Source organism: Cyprinus carpio, chromosome B5, assembly GCF_018340385.1.
Source record: "Cyprinus carpio isolate SPL01 chromosome B5, ASM1834038v1, whole genome shotgun sequence".
Classification (NCBI taxonomy): domain Eukaryota; kingdom Metazoa; phylum Chordata; class Actinopteri; order Cypriniformes; family Cyprinidae; genus Cyprinus; species Cyprinus carpio.
In genome coordinates, this window is record NC_056601.1 from 251,116 (window position 1) to 274,217 (window position 23,102).

A 23,102-nucleotide genomic window follows, 5' to 3' on the forward strand; every position below is an offset into this window, starting at 1 on the left:
AGCTGTCTTCCTCTTTCCTCCTCATTCCACTCTACTGGCCAATTGCCTTTTATACCTCCTCTAATTATAGCCTTAACTTCTTCTTTACAAAGTGCAATATTCAATTCTGTAGAAGATCATTTTAATGCCTCCTTTGTTTGATGATCCACTTTGCCACATCACATCCATCTACTCCCACATGTGCTGGAACCCACAGCAATTTTCCCTCTCATTTTTTTCTTGCTGAGCAAAACCTCTCTCTACTGGCCACCCGAGCAAAAACATTCCTTACACCCGATCTGTACAGCGCACACAAAAAAGTGTGTAACTTTTAACTTTAATGTGCTATTTGTATTTAATTTGACCTGTGACTAAATTATGTTATTTCACAAAATAATATCATTGCAATTTAAAATAAAAGTTTTCTATTTTAATATACTTTAAAATATAATTTATTCCTATGAAGCAAAGCTGTATTTTCAGCATCATTACTGCAGTCTTCAGTGTCACATGATCTTCAGAAATCATTCTAATATGATGATTTATTATCAGTGTTGGAAACAGTTGTGCTGTTTAATATTTTTTTGGGACCTGTGATACTTTTTAAATAAAAAGTTTAAAAGAATAGTCTTTATTCAAAATAGAAATTTTGTGTTTCAATATACACTACTATTCAAATGTTTGTGGTCAGTATTTTTTATTTTTTTATTTTTTTAAAGAAATCAATACTTTTATTCAGCAAGAATGTGTTAAATGGATAAAAAGTGATAGTAAAGACTTACTATTAAAGATTTATAATTTGAGTGTATGCTGTTCTTTTTAACTTTTTATTAATCAAAGAAAAAAGTATCACAGATTCCAAAAAAAAAAACAGCAAAACTGTTTCCAACACTGATAATAAATCATCATATTAGAATGATTTCTGAAGATCATGTGACACTGAAGACTGGAGTAATGATGCTGAAACTTTAGCTTCACACTTATCTAACATATCCTCTATAATGCTCCCATTAAAGTCACTTCCCAATAAAGTACTGTGTCCACACCAACCCAGTCTCTGAATATTCTCTCCTCTAATTTCCCCATCAATAGTAATTAATTATTCTCAAATTCTGATCTTCAACCCATACCTTCAAATAATTCATAACTGCTCTAAACTGTATCCCTTCCTTAAGCCACTCCCCCTCACCCAAAAATGAAACAAACGCTATCTTGTTCACTACCATGAGTTTTTCATTCGTGTTTATTTTATCCATATTCATGACTCCATTCTGTTGTCATCCTTATGTTTTGCCGTCTAAATCTTTTTGAGTGCCTCTGCATAAGTCAGATCTTCTGACACTCTCACATTCTGATCTTTTACAGCTTCTTTCCTGTTCTGGCATCCTCCATATCCTGCACACATGCTCTCCACCACAACTGCAACATCTTGGCTTCACACCGTACTCGTGCTCTCCTCCGCATCTGGCACATCTTTGTTTCCCTCTACATGCTGCTGCAACATGTCCATTCCTCGGGCCGGAGGAGCACATGCAGTTCTTACTGCGTAGCTTCGGAAACTGACATATACTCTATCGGGCAATTTATTATTTATTATTTTCTGTGCCATATGCATCAGATGTTTAGCCACCCTTACCAAAAAGTAGTCTACTTCAAGTTTATTTTATTAAGTATACTTAAGAATAGTTCAAGTATATTTAGACTTTTTGTAAGTATAAGTCAAGTATACTTAAATGTCATTTTAAGTATATTTCTGAGAAGTACATAAAGCCCATTTATGAGAAGTACATAAAAAGTAAACTAAAAGCATACATCCTATTTTTAGTTTAAAAGAAGTATACTAATAGCACACTTGAATAAACTTCTTTTACGTAAGGGCAACGGTCCGTGGGCGTGACGTCTGAGGTTGAGACTAGAAACCTTCTGACCTACACTGTAAACCCTAATAAGTTCACAGAACTCAAAAAATATTTTGTAACAGATTACACAAAAACATTTAAGTAATGTTTTTAAATGTTTTAAGTTTACATAAAATTAAAAATTACATTTCCAGTTGCCTTAAATTATCTCAATGTTATCTTAAATAATGATATTTCTCCACTTATAATTATGGAGTAATTCACTCAAAATTTTATCTATTTTTCAACTCATATAATGTAGGAAATACACCCAAATTTAGTCTTTTGCTGTCCATCCTCAACCTAACCACAGGCTCTACTCTTCACCACAACGGTAACACTACAAAACCAACATAACAGAAACCTTTGTAAATTCTAATATAACACAGCATTTAAGCACTAACGTATGTCCCTCTATGTTAATCTTGTGTAAAAACACACAAAATAACACTTACTTTCTACATTTATTTTCCTTGTTTTCTGATGCAAAGCATGCTGGGAACTAGAAAACGCAATCATTTTAAGTTCACCTTACTACAACAAAATTTTGAGTTTACAGGACTTATTTAAATTAAGTCCAATGAACTTTCATTATTATTTGAGTGCAATTAACTAATTTAATTTGATTCATTTCACTGTTCGGTTTTACAGTGTAGCAATGTTTTTAATCCAAGCGCTGCCTTTTGTTGACTACCATCCTTACATATTAAGAGTAATTTACCACCCCTCAAATTTTTCACACATTCAATCTGTCCAGTTGATTCCTTTATAGCTCTGGTCAGTTTCAATGGATTGATTATAGCAATAGCACCGGATTCAAACTTCAGCATTACCTTATATTCCTGCTTCCTGTCTCTTGTAGAATGCTGCTCTTTACCATCACTATCTGTTCCCACTTTTCCTTTCCCCGCCATACGCTTCATTTTCCATTTCAGACTCACTTCCTAAAACCACGCTACTTCCATCAACGATCCAGGAACAGCTCAGAGTGTTGCCGAGCATCAATACTCACAGACTGAGTTACTTTAATAACCTAAATGCAGCCGCATATACTACAAAGTGAAAATATTCATTCTATTTACGCTGTGTAAAAGTAGCAGATCTTTGCAATAAGAGTAAGTAGTAGCTAATTAGATGCTATTTATACTTATAAATAATGACAGATACTATTTGCACCTCAGTATTGTTGTACATTAACAGGATGCAATAATAACATTGATTTTAGACACTGTTAGGTCCACGGCTTGTCTAGGGGTGTGGCACTAACGCACACAGACCTCACGGGTCGTAACACCCCCACCCATAAGAACAAACCTATCACGTAGTTTGTATACCACTGTAAAAGTTTACCATTTATGTTATCACAGGCCCACCAATAAATAAAAAAAAAAAAGGTCTTACCCACGTTACAGGGCATCAGCCGAGATGTTGTCCGCTCCCCTCTTATGTTTGATATGGAGGTTGTAGACTTGGGCCAGGAGGGTCCAATGCATCAAATGTTGGTTTCTGTTGTACATGCGGGCTAGAAAAACAAGAGGGTTATGATCGGTGTAAACCGTGATTGGCAAGAAACTTGAACCCACATACACTTCAAAGTGTTGTAGAGCCAGGAGCATGGCTAATGTCTCCTTCTCTATGGTGGAATAGTTCAGCTGGTGTTTCTTGAATTTAGTTGAGAAATAACACACAGGTTTACACATGTCTCTTTCCCCTCTCTGCATCAGCACCGCCCCAGCCCCAGTGGCACTAGCATCGACTTCCAGGTAAAAAGATTTGAAAAAATTGGGAGCCATCAACACGGGTGCACTGCAAAGAAGAGACTTGGCAGCCTCAAAACCCTGATTACGCACATCATCATACACAAAGGATACCAAAGGACTACACAGTCTGGTGAGTGGAGCAGCTACCACCGAAAAAGTTTTGGCAGAAACACCTATAATATCCAGCCATACCTAGAAATCTCCTAAGCTCATGTCTAGAAGTGGAAATCGGTAAAGCCAGGATAGCAGCCACCTTGACATCTAAAGGACGGACCTGCCCCTGACCAACCTGTTTACCAAGGTAGGTAACCATGGCTTTCCCAAATTCACACTTCGCCAAGTTCAGTGTAAGAGAGGCGTCGGTCAACCGCTGGCACGCAGTCCCCAGACTGGACATGTGACTATCCCAGTCCTCAGAGTACATGACCACATCATCAAGATATGCTACAGTTGGGAACTTCCCCCAGTACAAGTTGCATTAGTTCAATTTTTTGAAAACCTACTCATGGAGGAGCATAACGCTTAATAAAGGTGGCCTTATGCAGAAGCGCAAACTGGTCTGTGAATATGGCTGCCTGCTGTAGGGAAATGATCTTTTGTTCAACTTTTGTTCACCAGGTATACAGCAGTACGTTCTGGCAAACAGTTCTTAAAATCCTCAAGCAGATCAGCTCACGTACAGAGGCCACATCATCTGCTTTACATGCCATACACCATCTATCAAAGAGGATTCCCTTTTCAAGAGCAAAGTCTGTAAATGTTTGATCATGAGCTTTCCGTAGGCCACGAAAATGCTGTCGGTATGCTTCCGGCACTAACTCATAAGCTCTCATAATAGCACTCTTAACCCGGTCATAATTCAACCCGTCCTCCACAGACAGTGCTGCGCACGCTTCCTGGGCCTTACCCGTTAATTTACACAGGAGTAAAATGGCCCACACCTCCTTAGGTCAACGTAAAGCTCCGGCTACACGTTCAAATGCCCCAAAATAGGCTTCCACTTGAGCCTCACGAAAAATAGGCACCAAGGAAATATATTTGCTCACATTATACCCACTGGCAGACTGTGAAGACCACACACTAGCAGAAGTATCGGAGCGAGCAGCGTCAGTATTTGTCTGTAATTCCAGTCGTCTCATTTTAAGTGTTGTATCTGCTTCTATTTTCTTCAGTTCCAGCTCCCGGCGGAGTTGAAAATCTCTCTCCCTCTCTTCCTTCTCTATCTGGAGCCGCAACAAACGAACTTTTAACCGGCCATCCTGCTTAGAGCCACGAGATGACTCAACTGAGGATGGCACAAATTGGGGCATTGTTACGGGCTTCTCTATCTGTACCCCCATTGACCAGCAGGAGTCCCATTACTAAGTTGCCCCCCCCCCCCCACACTCTGCTCTGGGTCAGGGTTGCTCATAATTACCGGTAATGTGATAACCCCTTTACTGATGAGTCCATTTAAAACTACCGCTTTAAGTTCAGCTTTCCCTAGGGATGTGGACACAGAGATGTCATAATGGTCTGCAACGTCATGGAGTTCAATTTTCTTGCATTTATCTAACTGGTTCAAATCTGGACTAAACACAAAAGCATTTAAGTCAAAACCAGCCATGACCTAAAATAAGCTAACCCAATGATTGGTATTAACCCCTCTAACAGGCAAACCGCCTCCCTCCACAGAACAAACCTCCTCAGCACCTGCCTCACCAAACTTACCTATCTATCTTCAGAAGCGTGCCAGGCTCGAGGCGACTTTTTTCTTGTAATTTAATGAGTTTATTCTCAATATTTAATTTCGACCTTTTTCTAGAAATTTAATGAGTTTTTTCTCAACATTTTATTTAAACTTTTTTCTCCAAATGTAACGACTTTTTTTCTCATAATTTAACGAGTTTTTTTCTCAAAATGTAACGACTATTTTCTCGAAATTTAACGATTTTTTTTTTTTTCAAAATGTAACAACTTTTTTCTCGTAATTTAATGAGTTTATTCTCGACATTTTGTTTAGACTTTTTTCTCGAAATTTAATGAGTTTTTTTCCCGTAATTTAATGAGTTTATTCTCAACATTTTATTTGACTTTTTCTCGAAATTTATAATTTTTTTCTCAAAATGTAACGACTTTTTCTCAAAATTTAACGAGTTTTTTTTTCAAAATGTAACAACTTTTTTCTCGTAATTTAATGAGTTTATTCTCGACATTTTGTGTAGACTTTTTCTCGAAATTTAATGAGTTTTTTTTCTCGTAATTTAATGAGTTTATTCTCAACATTTTATTTAGACTTTTTCTCAAAATGTAACAACTTTTTTCTCAACATTTTATTTCGACTTTTTTCTCGAAAGTTAATGAGTTTTTTTTTTTTTTTTTATAAATTTTATTCTTTTATTTTATTTTGAATTTTTCTCAAAATTTAATGAGTTTTTTTTCTCAAAATGTAACGACTTTTTTCTCGAAATTTAATGATTTTTTTTCTCAAAATGTAACGACTTTTTTCTCGAAATTTAACAAGATTTTTTTGTCAACATTTTATTTCGACTTTTTTCTCTAAATTTAATGAGTTTATTCTCAACATTTTATTTTGACTTTTTCTTGAAATTTATAGGTTTTTTTCTCAAAATGTAACAACTTTTTTCTCTAAATTTAATGAGTTTATTCTCAACTATTTTTTTTTTACTTTTTCTCAAAATTGAATGAGTTTTTTTCTCAAAATATAACGACTTTTTTCTCGAAATTTAATGATTTTTTTTCTTCTCCAAATATATCGACTTTTTTCTCGAAATTTAATGTTTTTTTCTCGTAATTTAATGAGTTTTTTCCTCTTAATTTAATGAATTTATTCTCAACATTTTATTTTAACTTTTTTTCTCGAAATTTTACGAGTTTTTTTTTTTCAAAATGTAATAACTTTTTTCTCATAATTAAACGAGTTTTTTTTCTGGCGATTTAATGACTTTTTTTCTCATAATTTAATGAGTTTATTCTCAACATTTTATTTTGACTTTTTTCCTCTGGTCTGTGGTCAGCAGTGACAAACAAACAAACAAAAACAGTGAAAGGCGGAATATGACGCAAAACTGCAATTAAATATGTTAAATAAAAATATCCTTTATGATTTTAATCCCATTTCATTAACCAATGTCTTTGCTACTGACCTTCAATGATCCAATTCAACCATAATAATAATAATCAAAACTTTTGTTATTGCTGGAGTGTAGAACTTCTTCATGTTATTCAGAACAGCAGCACAGCTGAAAGGATGTGAATTTACATTTGCCAAACACAGAACTTTTTATATTAAAAACAAACAAACGCTTTTATTAAAAAAAAAAAAAAATAAATAACAACAATAATACAATTTCATTAAATTCATAATTTGTCTGTTTAATTCTGTTGTATTATAATCTTCATAACAATTTACACTGAAATTCTGACATGAATATCTGACTAAAAAAAAATGGAATTCAAATGGTTAATGTCATAGATTTTTCACATATCTAAATGTTTTTTTTTTCTTTATTCCATTATTCAATATTGTAATAATATAACCGCCTCAAATACATCACAAAAAAAGCCGAAACGGCATTTATGACGAATCATCAAGTCATTTGAATCATCAAAACTGACCAACCAATAGTCGGGGTTTAAAGTTTTGAACGAACCAATGGGAATAGAGATGGGCGTGTCCCCGCAAAATTCAAGCGTCAGTTGCTGCGTTGGCTGTAGTGTGTGCTAATAGACTCGTGTACGGAGTTACGAACAAACGCTATATTTATTTTGATTAAATAATTGGTGAGCGATTTTATAGGGTGATGGGATGTGTGACGTGAGGGGAGGAGTCTTAACTATCTAAGATAGGTAATAACGACTTACAGCGCTTAGTTTAGACCAGGCTAGGCTAGCGCTATGTACCACGCGCGCTGTGAGAACATAACGTTACTGTTTCTGATGATTCATATGTGTTTATTTTCATACAGTCAACTCCAGTATGTTGTGTTACGATCTAATTTTTCAAAATCGTGTGTTGCTGTTCAAAACACTGCAAAACGACGCCGATGTGAAAGAGCTGTAATGTAATGTTTTTGCTTCATAAAGGGATTATATGTAGTTTATGGTGGTTTATGATCATGTTTCCATCAGGGAAACAGTTTAATAACTCAACTGAATATATTATATAATAAACCTACAGTAGTGTCAAAAAGATCACAAATCCTGAAATAATGTCCAGTCTTGTCTTTAGTAGAGTTAGTTATGCTAAGCGCTATTGTTTGGAACAGTTTCAGTGTAGATGGAGCATGGAAACCTTTTTTGTGTTTTTTAATATTTTATACATGTGTATTTATATATGTAGGAAGACAGTTTTGACCTGAGATTTGGAGCTGGTTTACAGGGGTGTAAAAATGGAGAAAACATGGCAGCATTATTTTATTTCTACACAGAGACTGGTGCACCTATTATTAAAATCTGTTTACTTAGTGATATTTATTTAATTATATGCCAACAATTTGAACGTGGAGCTGCTGTGAATTCTCATAACTGTGTAAATAAACTATACAGGGCTTTAAAAATGAAGAATCCAAAATAAAAGCTGAATGTAGAAGGATAGGAAGATATCTTGAACGCTTTCAGAGTTACAGGCATGCAAACTTTAGAAATATATAATATAATATAATATGCATTGACAGACAGGTGTTTTTTCTATGAGATGCATGTCTAGTTTCAGCATTATTTGTTCTTCAGATATTGCTCTTTAAAATAAAAGAGGATCGGCTGAATGCAAAGTGACCCAGGTTTGGTTTTTGATCCCTCAGTATGTGAACAATTTAAACATTCCTCACACAGCTCCGGAACTGAACCGTCAAGGGCCTTTAAAGTCAAGATATCAGAAGGAAAGTTTAAGAGCCAGAATCTAGAAGGATATTGAGATAATTTTAATACCTCTCCAGCTTCAGGCATGCAAACTTACGGCAAAAAAATACACAAGAAGTGCTTTTTTACCGTTTTTGAACTGTCACTGTTATTATATAATAAAATAAATATTACTAAAGTCAGCAGATTTTACTAATAGACATAGCAGTCTCTGCATAAAAATACATATTACACTGCTGTGTCTGTGTGTGTATGTGTTTTTTTTTTTTTTGTGTGTGTGTGTGTTTGTTTTTGCTGTGTTTTTTTATGTGTGTGTGAAGAAAGTTACAAGACAAAATATGCAAAATGCAAATCTAGCACATTTCTGACACTTATTAAATGCATGCGATGTTAAATTGCAATGTTTTTCTCTTGGGTTTACAGAGCTACGCAAACTGAAATTGGCAGAATACCTCGAGGCAAAAGGCAGACTGAAAGCACCTAATCCAAAGTAGGTGGTCTTGAAGGGTCTTTCTGTCTGGATTTATACTTTTTCCAGTTTTGAAATAAAATTGCATTGGCTTTTTTCCGCATTCAGAACTGCCTTAGTGTGTTTATGTTCTGAATCGACTTTCGTTTTGTTTTTTTTACTCAAAGACCGTATCTCAAGGAGAAGCCTGTAACAAAGAAACATGCTGAAAATAACCAGAAGTCCAAAACTGTAAGTTAGAGTCGTTTCTTGACACGTTGCAGTATTGAGTGTGCTCTGTTAAACTGATGTCTGTGTTTCTCTCAGACGGCTGAAGGAAAGGAGAATTGTGGCACAAATATAAAAGAAGTGAAGAGAGTGAAAACTCTGGCAGAGGTTGATAAAAACACATCCTCTGAAAAAGGACTTGGTGTCAGTTCGCTAGCCAAAGCCCAAACGCAGAGGTTGATTAATTCACGTAATGCTTGAAGGGAATTAGTTTGTGTTTCGAGGACACGGAGCAACAAAATAGCTTCTCTTCAGATTCCAAGCAAACCACCCCACAATGCCGAGGAAACCGCTGCGCCGCTCAAGAGGACTCGTTCACAAAGCGTCCAACACAAAGCTCAGCATGCTTCCCAATCCCAAGCTGCAAATACAAGACAATCCCGTCTTGTTTCCATCTGTAACCCTTCACAGTCTGGACGGGTCACCTCGGCCCTCAGAAGCACACATCCGAGCCGCTCCATTCAGTCAACAAGGCCTTCAGCTCAGAAATTACCTGAAACGAGCGTCAAATCAACCTCAGCTGCCGATTTGAAAAGTCAAAGACCAGTGAATACAACCCAGACGGAAATGCAGAGAAACCGTGTTTCTAAAACACAGGTGAAGCCCACGCAACAACCCAGACGTCCGAGTGCTCCTCAAAGCATCCGCAAACCAAACCCATCGACGAACAGATCCGATGTGAACCGGAGAAAAGATGCTTTCTTCGTTGATGCCGCTAAATCCAAATCTGTCAGCTCTGACACAATCAGAACGACGAGAGCGAGCGCCTCTTCGACTCTCTCTAAACCTGCGAATAATGAAGCAGCAGCGCTCAGCAAAAATAAACCGCCTGCTGCTGTTAAACTAACCAACGCCACTGCGTCCGCCAAACGGGCCGGCCGAAGCTCCAGGAGTTGTGTTCTGCCGGCTCCAGAGCTTCAGATCTCCAGCCAGACTCCCAAATCCAGACTGTGTCCCGGCACTCAAGGAGTCCGGACCGCTCCGCGAGATGGAGCGCAGAAGCCCACTGCAGCTCAGGAGGACCGACTGTGAGTATATAATACATAGGGATGTAACGATTAACTGCGAGCCGGTTGAAAATCGATTCAAATATGTGACGATTCAAATCGGTTGAGATGCTAAACAAATCGTGATTCATTTATTGGTAGGAGTTTATATGAATGCATGTCTGAGGAGAACTTACTGTCTTTAGAAAAGTTTAGATGATATTTTTTATTTTCATCTTGCTTCTGTATAATGCATATTAAAGTTCATGCAGCGCTGCTTTGTTAACAGCAGAAACCAAGGAAAGGCTTTAAGTGCCACCTGCTGGCAGAGAGTGAATCTGCGTCTCGTTCAGCTCGTCCGCTGAAGTTTCATGCAGATATTTTTATGTATAGTTTACAAAACTGAATGAAACCATTCTGTTTTTGCTTCAAAATTTCGAAATTATACAATCTAATTTAAATTAAAAACTGCTCATGTTGCATGAATGCAACATCTTTATTTGGATCATGATTAAAATGCAATTTACATTCTATTTACATTTAGTCATTTAGCAGATGCTTTTATCCAAAGCGACTTACAGATGAGGACAATAGAAGCAATCAAAACCAACAAAAGAGCAATAATATGCAAGGTGCTATATTAGTATATTATTATAGTTATATTTCAATTTCACAAAGAAATGTACAGCATTTTGTCCAAGCAATAATAAAAGGACCCATTAATTAATAATTTGTCTTAAATATCATTTAGTTAAAAAAAAAAATTGAATAAATCGTGAATCGAATCAAATCATGAAGTCAAAATCGTGACTCGAATCGAATCGTGAGTTGAGTGAATCGTTACATCCCTAATAATACAACATCCTAATTGTTGTTTTAACGATGTGTGATTTGACATTGAGTCGGCTAAAAACCAAGCAAAACACACCTACAGAGTGCACACATACAGTACAGACCAAAAGTTTGGAAACATTACTATTTTTAATGTTTTTGAAAGAAGTCTCTTCTGCTCATCAAGCCTGCATTTATTTGATCAAAAATACAGAAAAAACAGTAATATTGTGAAATATTATTACAACTTAAAATAATAGTTTTCTATTTGAATATACTTTAAAAAAATAATTTATTCCTGTGATGCAAAGCTGAATTTTCAGCATCATTACTTCAGCCTTCAGTGTCACATGTAACATCCAGTCTATCACATGATCATTTAGAAATCATTCTAATATTCTGATTTATTATGAGTGTTGGAAAGAGTTCTGCTGTCTAATATATTTGATGAATAAAGGTTAAAAAGAACTGCATTTATTCAAAATAAAAACATAATATATATTCTAATAATAGATTTTCTTTACTATCACTTTTTATCAATTTAACACATCCTTGCTGAATAAAAGTATTGATTTTATTAAAAAGAAAGAAAAAAAAATTACTGACCAGTAGTGTATATTGTTGTTACAAAATATTTATACTTTAAAAACGTAGATTCTTTTTTTTTTTTTTACTTTTTATTCATCAAAGTATCCTAAAAAAGTATCACATGTTCTGAAAAAATATTAAGCAGCAGAACTGTTTCCAACTTTGATAATGAATCATCATATTAGAATGATTTCTAAAGGATCATATGATAATGATCCTAAAAATTCAGCTTTGCATCACAGAAATAAATGATAATTTAAAGTATAATACATTTAAAAACAATTATTTTAAATTTTAATAATATATCACAATATTACTGTTTTTTTCTGTATTTTTGATCAAATAAATGCAGGCTTGATGAGCAGAAGAGACTTCTTTCAAAAACATTAAAAATAGTAATGTTTCCAAACTTTTGACCTGTACTGTACATCTGTGATGAAGTCTGGAAGGTTAGACTAGTGTGTGTTTAGAGTGTGTTCTCTCACTGCATGATTCAGTCCATTAAAATATATTCAGAATGATCACAAAATTCAAGATATGGGGTCAGAAAATGTATATTTGTATCATTTCATATAGAACTTCATATAGTTTAATATCATATGAAGAGTGCTGTTTTTTTCCAAAAATGACCATGATTACAAATGTGATATGATTTCATGCAACAGTTAAGTTAATATTAAGAGACTTGTGTTTTAGACACCATATTGCCTGTTGTTTGTGTTTTGTTTTTGGAGTTGTGATTTTTTTTTTGCATTTCTCGGCCACCATAAAAATGGCTTTATACAGGTAAAAATGCCCATAAAAGGTAAAAATCAATTTAAACTTATTTGAATTAAGATTAATTTCTATATCCCTGCTGTGAACTGACCAGCACACAGAATATGAAGAATATCAGGAACTTCCATCATAAAAAATGCTCCATACCTCAACTGATTTTGTTTCCATATCCCGATCTTACACTGAACATAAAGTGGTATTTTTGGGTGGAAAATAATTTAATTAGGATTTTTAGTTTTTAGTTTTTTTGAACCAAATATAATTTGCAGTATTATTTATAACTTGCAAATATATTAGTAAAAATCAAAGGAATAGTTCACCCAAAAAAGAACATTTCACCCTCAGATCATCAGAGATCAGGATGAGTTTGTTTCTTCATCAGGTTTGTAGAAATGTAGCACTGCATCAGTGTCTCAGCAATGGATGCTCTGCAGTGAATGGGTGCCGTCAGAATGAGAGTCCAAACAGCTGATAAAAACATCACAATAATCCACAGACAAGTGAAGTAATTCTGAATTTCTCCAAATTTGTTCTGATGAAGAAATAAACCTATCTACACCTTGTATGGACTGAGGTGATGAACTATTCCTTTAATATGTATTAAATAATTTAGCTCATGTCACTATATTAGCTCCTATATGCATTTGCAATGCATTTCATTATTTAAATTTATCATGGTTTTTTCATATTGTCAATGACCCTGTCACAAGAAACCTTTGATGCATCTCGAGGTTGCAGCCCAACAGTGAAAATAATCAACCGATGACGGAGTTTTCATGTTTGGGTCACTGTCCCTTCAGGGAATTAAAGTGTCATTGATGTTTGGTGTATGTGTCAAAGTGTAGCTGAAGTGCTGTGTGTGCAGGCGTAAGCTCCAGGAGTGGAGGGAGTCCAGGAGCATCACATATAAACGTCCCCCCATGCCTGTCCAGCTGGTGAGGAGGAAGACTGTCTCTGCTATTCCTCAGCCATACTGGACTTCTATGGAGAATGAAGATGAGGTTCATGACATTGTCTTTGCTGTGGACCGATCGCTGGATGACTGCATTCAATTATTACAGCAGGTATCATTAATATTATTGTTTTTTGTCTGTGTAATGCGTAATTAAATGAATGTGCGTAACTGGAGGCAATGCAACAAATCATATCCTTCCATGGAAATATGAGTTTCTGTTTGATCAGTCAGTTTACGGACCTCACAGCTGGTAATAATCAGTATATCTTACTTTTTGGCCTTTGGCCGCAAACTATCAGTCATTTCCCTGGACAAGACATTGTGTAAGTTACTGAATAACTTTGTATTGTGGTTTTTTTTTGTTTTGTATGTGGTCATCATGCTTTTGATTTACAACTGGGGCACTCGAAGACAGATAAACCCAGGGGCATAGAAAAGACAATCAGAAGCAAGAACTTCGGTTAATGACGAGCAATGATTAACATCAGCTTTTGTAATGTAACCGACCTTTATGACTTTATTAATTTAATTTAACGTAAAACACGGTAATATACACAAAATAATGCTAAAATATAATTTTTTAATGGTTTAATACATTGTGATTAATGCCTTGTTAGAGTATAATTAGGCGTTCATAAAACACAAGCCCAAATGAAACGCAGCTGGTATAGCTCACTATAACCCTAATGACTTTCCTAAAACAAATTTGTTGATATCTCACCGCTGGATTGATTAGAGCATTAGGAATTCGTGACTGCAGGAGGTTGGAGTATGTTTCCAGTTAAGTCAATAATGATTGTCTAGACTAGAAATGACTGGATTCTGAATTTCAGTGTCTATCACGTTTGTGTGTATGCTACATCTACCGCGCCATGAGAAAAATCCCCTCTCGGCGTTGTTAGTCAAGATGTAGATGTTTCATATAAAGCGTTCTCAACCCAACATTCGACGTTTGTCTGGATTGTTCCCTTATCCTTGATCTCAATGTTTGCTTATCTAGGTTTTTTTCGAGCCGATCTCAGGTGTTTGTTATTTTCTTGCATTAATTGACCGTGATGTTTACAAGCATGAGGTTATGATAGAATCTGGGGAACCAAATGGTGCGTGGTCCCTACGTCGTATGGAGAGAAAAACTGATTACCCACATTCTTCAAAAGAAATCTTCTGTTATGTTGAAAACATGAATGCATACAGGTTTGTAACAACCTGAGGTTGAATAAATAAGAATATTTAAATTTTTGGGTGAACTATCCGTTTAAAGTGTTACTCCACCCCAAAATGAAAACTTTGTCATTATTCACTTACCCTCATGTCGTTCCAAACCCGTAAAAGCTCCGTTCGTCTTCAGAACACAATTTAAGATATTTTGGATGAAAACCGGGAGGCTTGTGACTGTCCCATAGACTGCCAAATAAATAACAGTGTCAAGAACCAGGAAAGAAGAATACTCCATCTGCCATCAGACGTACAATCTGTGTTATATGAAGCCATGGGAACACTTTTTGTAAGCGAAGAAAACAAAAATAAAGACTTTATTCAATGATTCCTTTGTCAACAGTCTCCTCTGTGTCTGTCCATATCACCGTATGCTCTTCTGTGTCATCCGCGCCACAAGGATGCGCTGTTTTCTTTCAAATCAAAGCTAAATACACGTAGAAACAGCGCATCCTTGTGGCGCGGATGACACAGAAGAGCACACAGTGATATAGAGAGACACAGAGGAGACTGTTGAGAGAGGAATTATTGAATAAAGTCTTTATTTTTGTTTTCTTCGCTTACAAAAAGTGTTCCCATGGCTTCATATAACACAGATTGCACGTCTGATGGCAGATGGAGTATTCTTCTTTCCTGGACCTTGACACTGTTATTACTTTGGCAGTCTATGGGACAGTCACAAGCTTCCCGGTTTTCATCCAAAATATCTTAAATTGTGTTCTGAAGACGAACGGAGCTTTTACGGGTTTGAAATGAAATGAGGATAAGTGATTAATGACAAAATCTTCATTTTGGGGTGGAGTACCCCTTTAAGGTTTTCCTGAGGTGTTTTGCCCCTCTCTGGTGCTCACTGATCTGGTGCTGGTGACAGGGTTTCCGGCGGAGCGGGTCAGAGACGTGCTGTCTCGGGTGCCAATGGCACAGAATTTGCTAAATACTGGATCTGTCAGGCCAGACTGATGGAAAGAGAGGGAGACCTGGAGGTGCTGGCCATGTTTTTTGAGGAGGTCATTGTTGTGGTAGGGGTGGTGTCTCACATCTCTCATGAATACGTCTTCTCTTCCCTTCAGGTTATTTCCCTCGTTTTAGTCTGGAGTTTTTTTTTTAATAATATCAGTTATATTAAATGGTGCGTTACCATGTTTTATTTAAAAATAATAAATTAAGAGTAAACGTTATGTTTTTATTGATTTTTATTTTGTTTTCCATAGTGCTGTCAAACGATTAATAGCATCCAAAATAAAAGTTTTTGTTTTCATAATGTGTGTGTGTGCGGTGTATATAAACACACACACATACAATATATATTTATGTATGCATTTTTATATTCATTAGTGCTGTTAAACAATTAATCACGATCAATCGCATACAAAATACTTTTTTTTTTTTTTTTTGCATAATATATGTGTGTTCTCTGTATATTTATGTATATAGAAATACACACACACCTAGTGTATATTTTGAAAATATTTATATTTGTATTCATATAATTTATATTATAAATATACTTCATATATAAACATAAATTTTTTTTCTGAAATGCATGCATGTGTGTATATTTAAAACCTTTATTTTGGATGCGATAAATCACAATTAATCATTTGACAGCACAAATTTTCATAGTTACTATATAAAACTATATAAAGCGATATCTATATATATATATATATATATATATATATATATATATATATATATATATATAGTATAAAATAATTATGTACATAATAAAATATACACCGTACACACACACGTACTGTTATATAAATTCTATATTGTCAATCATATATTAATATTATTGACAATAATATGTGAACGAAAACATATTTTGGATGCGATTAATCGTTTGACAGCATTGTGTTTTTACTATTATGATACAGCTGTTGTTGTTTTTGTCTTAAGCCCTGTTTGCACAGGATTATTATTATCTGGGGACCCCCCCCCCACACACACACACACACACACATCTGTGGTATTACTCAGATTTACTGATTTATCTCCCAGATGTCAAGGCTTTCAGAGTCCTGTTCTATGGTTCGGTTTGATGGATTTTAAAATAAGAAACTAATATAGTTTCGTACACTGAGTCATTTACATTTCACCAGGTTTAAATAAAATCTCAAGATTTATGCTTGATTTATTTGTAACACATTAACATCGAAACCTTTCTCTTTCTGCAAATTGTACGGTGTAGTGATATGAGAGCACCAAAAACACTATCAAACACTCCAACACAGCTCCATTCTTCACGAAAGATGGATAGAAAGGAGCACAGGAAATGAAAACTTGGAAAAATTATATACGACCCGCCAAATCACAGAGATGCTGATTCGCACGGGACTCATATCATCACAGGACCTCGGTGTTCTGTGAGTAATGCCAGGTCTTTTTCAGGGGAATTTTAACTTATTAACGAAGTACAGACACTGACAGTTCACACGGGATTAAGTTGACAGCCACCTCCGCAATCAGGTCACCAGATAATACTAATCCCGTTCAAGTAGAGCTTTAGAATGTGAGCCAATTCCACTACTTCTTAGGCAAGATCTTAGAGCAACAGGAGATGACTTACTGTAGTGTGCTTGTGTAAAGAGAACTCCAGATATCTCACAGCTGAGTAACCGATCTGTTTTCACTCGTTGTGATATGTTTCTCAACAGCCGGTGGATGAGCTGCGTTCTGTGGTTTTTGAGATCCTTAAAAAGAGACAGAGTCAAGGTAAAGTCTTTCAGTGTTTGAGTCAAGTGGCATACACTACATTTTTTAGAAATGACTTTTAACAAACTACATGGCAGTGATTTTTAGTTTACACTGATTGTTTGAAATTCATATTATTAAATATATTTGATAGATGTCTCTTATGTTCAACAAAGGCTGCATTTTATAAAAAATACTGTTTAATGAAACATTGCTACAATTAAAAAAAAAAAAGCATTTTCTAAAAAACGAATTTATTTCAAAAATGTAGTTTATTTCTGTGATCAGACAGTCTTCAGTGTCACATGATCTTCAGAAATCATTCTAATATGATGATTTGCTGCTCAAGAAACATTTATTATTATTGCTGTTTGATAATTTTGGCATGTGATGCCATTCAAAAAGATATATGAGAATGCATTAAAAATGACGATAAAGATATGTTACAAAAGATTTTAACCTTTCTATTCATCAAATAATCCTTCTCACAGATATCTTAGGCAGCTCAGCTGTTTTAACATTGATAAGAAGATTGTTGAGCATTAAATCAGAACATTAGGATGATTAGAATGCCATCGCAGGAATAAATTACAAAACATTCTAAGTTATAAAAACATTCTGTTTTTAGTGTATTTTTTCAATTAAATAAATTCAGCATTGGTGAGCATAAGTGACGTCTTTTAAAAATACACAAAAAAAGAATCATTATTAATAATAATAATGAAATAAATTGAAATCATTCAGGTTCGTCTCTGACGCCAAAAGACTCTGAGGCTGAAGAGACCGGAGTGTGTGATGAAGAGGACGGCGATGACATCATACACACCCCAAAACCCATCAGTGCCCTCATATCTGGAGCGAGGGGAGACTCGTCTGTCGTCAAGTACCAGATCTCAGCCACCCCGGGGTATGACACCTGCACACTAACTAGGGAGGATGTGGGTGCCGTTGCATTTGAATGCTTTTCATAGCTTATCCAGCTGAGGCCACTAGATGCAGCACTGATTAGTAATATGCATTGCTAAGAACTTCGTCTGAACAACTTTAAAGATTATTTTCTCAATATTTAGATTTTTTTGCATCCTCAGATTCCAGATTTTCAAATATTGTCCTCCTAACAAACCATACATCAATGAAAAGCTATTTATTCAGCTTTCAGATGCTGTATAAATCTCGATTTCGAAAAATTGACCCTTATGACTGGTTTGTGCTCCAAGGGTCACATATGGTTTATAAACATTATTTTAAACATTATGCACTTTTTTTCACAGATAGTTATTTTATTGCTTTGAATAAACGTGCATTAGTAATATTTAGCTCGATGCGCCCTCTTGTGGCCTCAGGAGAGAAGACAAACGCTTTTTCCCCCCAAACTGAAATTATGCGTTTTAAATTTGAATATTAATAATATTTAAGTAAAAGTAGTTTTTCAGCTATTTTGACAGCCCTAACACTCACACACTTGTAAGAAAAGGTGATGAGGATGTTGAAGATGTTTATTAGAGAGTAGCAGTGACAAAGTAGGTGTAGTACCTTGGAGTCTTAATGAACCACGAACATCCTAAACTCAAATAACTACCCCGATGTAAATGAAGTCGCTCCTGTTGGAAAAGCTGTAGTCTGTATGTTTGTCTGAGGTGGTTCTCACACCTGTCCCATTCTACAACTGGTCACCATTTGCAAGATGTGATCATCCCAAATGGTCTACAAACAACACACCTGTTGACTTTCTTCTTCTCTATAATAATAATAAAGCCATTCTAGGAGTTGAGCACGATCAAACATATTGTGAAGTGGACGCTGGGTCGTGACAGACTGTAGATTCTTACACAATCCAGCTTTGAGCTTCAGTGACCTTGATCCTGTGTGCATGCAGACACAGATGGTTTTGGGATAAGTAGAGTAATCTGAGACTTCTACCTCTTCGTGTGCTCCAGTGCCTTTTTGAAAAACAAGATTTTTTTAGCATTTAATACCTACATTTTTATGCTCGCTGTAAGAAATGTATACAAGATCACAAGCTTGCATTTAAGACGAGACCGCACGGGTGAATAGGGTACAGAATAGATTTGCTATACGCTCCCCGTCGAGTGATTACATTAAGAATTTGCGAAATTTTAGTATTACAGGTTATCTGAGATGTTGAATTATGCAAATCAGGGGTTTTCCGCTCAGAACGAGGCGGAGGTGGTACTGTCCTGATCATGTGCACACACGCAGAACAGCTCAACGCTGCCCTTTTGCACATAAACATGACTTACAGACATTAAACACCTCCGGTTTTTCACTTTATAAAACCTCTTCATGCACTTCTTACAGTGCAGTGCCTCCTGGCCCAAAGTGCATTTATTAAACTATTCTAAAAAGCATTTCTAGAAAACTGATCAGAACATATTCTTATGACTTTACATGAAATCTTCTGACAAAATACATTAAGAAATAGAATCACAGCATCTACATCTTTTACTCAAAATGCTAGTACTGTCTCATGATCAATCACATCTGAAATAAAAGTTTTTGTTTACATATGATAATATATATGTGTGTGTGTGTACTGTGTATATTTGTGATGTGTATGTATGGGTCAAAGACGAAAAAGTGTAATACTGCTTTAAACTGTTGTAGTTTTTCCCCACAAAAATGCAAAAAGTTTTCTGTTTTATTAAATTGCAATTTTGTTTTTTTTTTTTCTCGCTGTTTTTGTTTTTCTGCGCAAAAAAATAAATATCACACATTTTCCCCTGATTTACAGAAGACAGTCATTCAGTGTAACAATCTCGTTACAACAAAAATCTATTTCTGACATATTAAAAGACTAATTACTTTCACCCCAAATACTAATGAGTTATAATTTTACATTTTTAACATTTGCCACTATCCTAGGTTTTGCCCATTTGTCAGTAAGAATTTTTTACTAATTTAAAACACAATAAAATTTAGTATGCTCCATTATTCTTTTAGATATTTTAATATGTACACGTCAGAATACGCATGTCGTTTGGAATTTTTGCAGAAATATGTGTTACACTGAATGACCAATGTAACATTATTCAACCACATTTTTCAAAATTTTGAATTTTTGAAACCTTAAAAGTAGACATTTTACTTACATTTAATGTGCTTTCTATGGACACAAAATCACTTTTGTACATTTCTTTTGATGCGGACATCGTAACGTCTTGACCCGTGTGTGTGTGTGTGTATATATATATATATATATATATATATATATACATACATACATACATACATACATGATGATTAAACTGTGATTATTGTATCGGTTGTTGATCACAGTCTGTTATATATTTTACCACTGTGTAGAATATATAAGAAACGTACACACATGCATTATTTTGTGGTTTGTAAGATGTTTGTTTTCTTTTAATAAGGGTGCATTTATTTGATCAAAAGTAAAATAAAAAAACAGTAGATCTGTGGAATATTATTACAGTTTAAAATAATAAAAAATGTAATCCGTTTTTATAATTTATTTCTGAAGCCAGCCGTTACTCCAGTCTTCAGTGACACATGATCCTTTCATCTTCTTTAAAATAATGTCTCTGTGTGTCACAGTACTCCAGGTTCAGTGATTAAAAGTATTGCAACAGGGTCAAAACCACAGAATTCTGGGTTAAAGCAAAGCACTTCCCATGAAAGTTGCATGAGAATTTATCATCTAAAATTACTGTTTTTTTTTTTGTTTTGTTTTTTTTAAATTTTTTGCATGTTAAGAAATAAATAAATACACTGCTTCCGGAGCTTTTGTGCAACCTGCAAAACAATCAGATCCGGTTCGGTTTTCTTAATTTTTTTGCATCTGTAGCAAGCATTTGAGAAGTGTCTGGATGTGTGCAAGGTTTGAAAGATGAATACGAAAAAAACTAAACTAATAATTCAGGTGCACTCAGGTTAGTCAGGACATTTTTGGGGTCTGATCACGTTCTCTCATGTTTTAGGGGCAAAAGGAGTCAGCGAGGAGCAGAAGCAGGACAAGTGGACGGTCATGAGATCCGCTTCTTTACCCCGGTGCGCCGCTCGGTGCGGATCGAGAGAAGCGCTCGGCGTTATCCCACAGCGTTGCAGGAACACGGGCCCTGTGTGACCTCTCTCTGTGAGCTTGCAGGTGAGCGTCAGGAAGAGGTCAAATGTCAGAGCTCTCCTGTGTATGTGTACCGTGAGAACGAAGCGCTGGCAGACCGCGTTCACGTCACGCTCGTTTATCCAGAGGAGGATGAGACGTGATGATGATTATCAGCACGCTCCGACCTTGAATCGCTTTCATTCTGCGTTCACTATTTCTCTGTAAAATATTAGCAGCTGATTTCAGCCAGAATTTCTGCTTTTTACTGTACTGTTAGATGTTAGCTGAGTGGTTCATACCTTCATTGCTGTTGTACAGAAAAGATGATGTTTGTGCTGCAAAAGATTTTATAATTTATAACTTTAGTTATAATTTATGGATTAGACTCAATCTCTGCATGAATCTTATTAAAGCATATTTGAGTCAGCTGTAATTCTGTTCCATTGCAAGTGGGGAGTTATTGAGCTTTGTTTTTAGATCGTTTCTCATTGGTGTTATGTGATACGACTTCATCTACATCTTGATTGTTTATTAAATTTTGAAATGCTGATTGTCAAGCAGTTAGTAAAAGTTCTCCTGCTACTGTACGGTCGTTAAACGTGATGAAGCTTGCGCTTCAGGAATGGGAGAGATGCAGTTTTCCCAGGCTGGTCAAAACAAGTAGTGGATTATTTTAATGTGTGGGACGTCTGGGAGAACTCTTGCATGCACAGGACATTAGGTTCAGTAAACTGATGATTTGAGGAGATATTTTAGCCAAACAAGAACATCTATTGTTATTTATTCACTCCCATGTCACTCTGAATTTTTCTTTAGAACACTTGTGTTTTTTGTTTGTTTTTGGTCCAGTGTTGTTGCCTGTTAAACACTCTTCAGAACATATTCTGTCTTGAGATAGAACCGTCTTATCTGCAGGAAGATGAAATACAAGATCTTCACGAGCCACCATGTAAAATATATAACGGAAACATACACACATGCATTATTTTGCAGATTGTAAGATGTTTTTCTTTTAACAAGGGTGCATTTATTTGATCAAAAGTAAAATAAAAAAAACAGTAGATCTGTGGAATATTATTACAATTTAAAATAATTAAAAAATGTATTTCAGAAAATTTATTTCTGAAGCCAGCCGTTACTCCAGTCTTCAGTGTCACATGATCCTTCAGAAACTGATTTAATGTGCGGATTTGCTGCGTAAGATTCTCTGGTGAAAACAGAGTTCAAAAACATTTTAAAAAAAAAAAAAAATGTCTTTCAAATGTCAGAAGTGCGTGAGAATAAAAAAGCGATAAATCCCTGATAAAGATAGATCTGCTTACATGGCTGCAAAAAAAATGTAAGCTTGATGCAGTAAGTTTGAAAATGTGATATTTGTCACTCGGCAAATGGCACAAGGACTTTTTTTTCAGTTCACAGCAGCAATACGTTACGACAGAAAGCACTGCTCCAGCGCTCACTTTTCAAACAGCTTACATAAAACGAATATTGCTCACATATAACTGCTATACATGGATATATTCAATACAAGTTCAACTCCATCAACTGCATTGTGGCATAATAATAAAAACAGCAGCACAAGTAAAACACTTCCAATGAAAGTAAAAGGGGCTAAATTTTGGAGGATTTAAAAAAGAAAAATTTACACTTTTTTTTTTTTTTCAGCTTTTGTTTGAGGACAGCTCAGTTCTTTGTCATCTTCTTTGATGTCTCTGTGTGTCACCGTATTCCAGGTT

The 23,102-nt window shown here is 35.4% G+C and overlaps 1 protein-coding gene across 1 annotated transcript; it reads left to right on the top strand.

Annotated features, from left to right (window-relative positions):
- Positions 1-7,473: 7,473 nt before the first annotated feature.
- Positions 7,474-21,916, top strand: LOC109069905 (cytoskeleton-associated protein 2-like; the record flags this gene model as incomplete). Its single annotated transcript, XM_042723495.1, is given in 10 exon segments — positions 7,474-7,486; positions 8,921-8,987; positions 9,134-9,197; positions 9,273-10,261; positions 13,281-13,478; positions 15,455-15,507; positions 15,510-15,613; positions 17,246-17,303; positions 18,027-18,189; positions 21,242-21,916. Coding segments are annotated over 10 exon segments (1,995 nt in total), but the record flags the coding sequence as incomplete, so codon positions are not given.
- Positions 21,917-23,102: the final 1,186 nt, after the last annotated feature.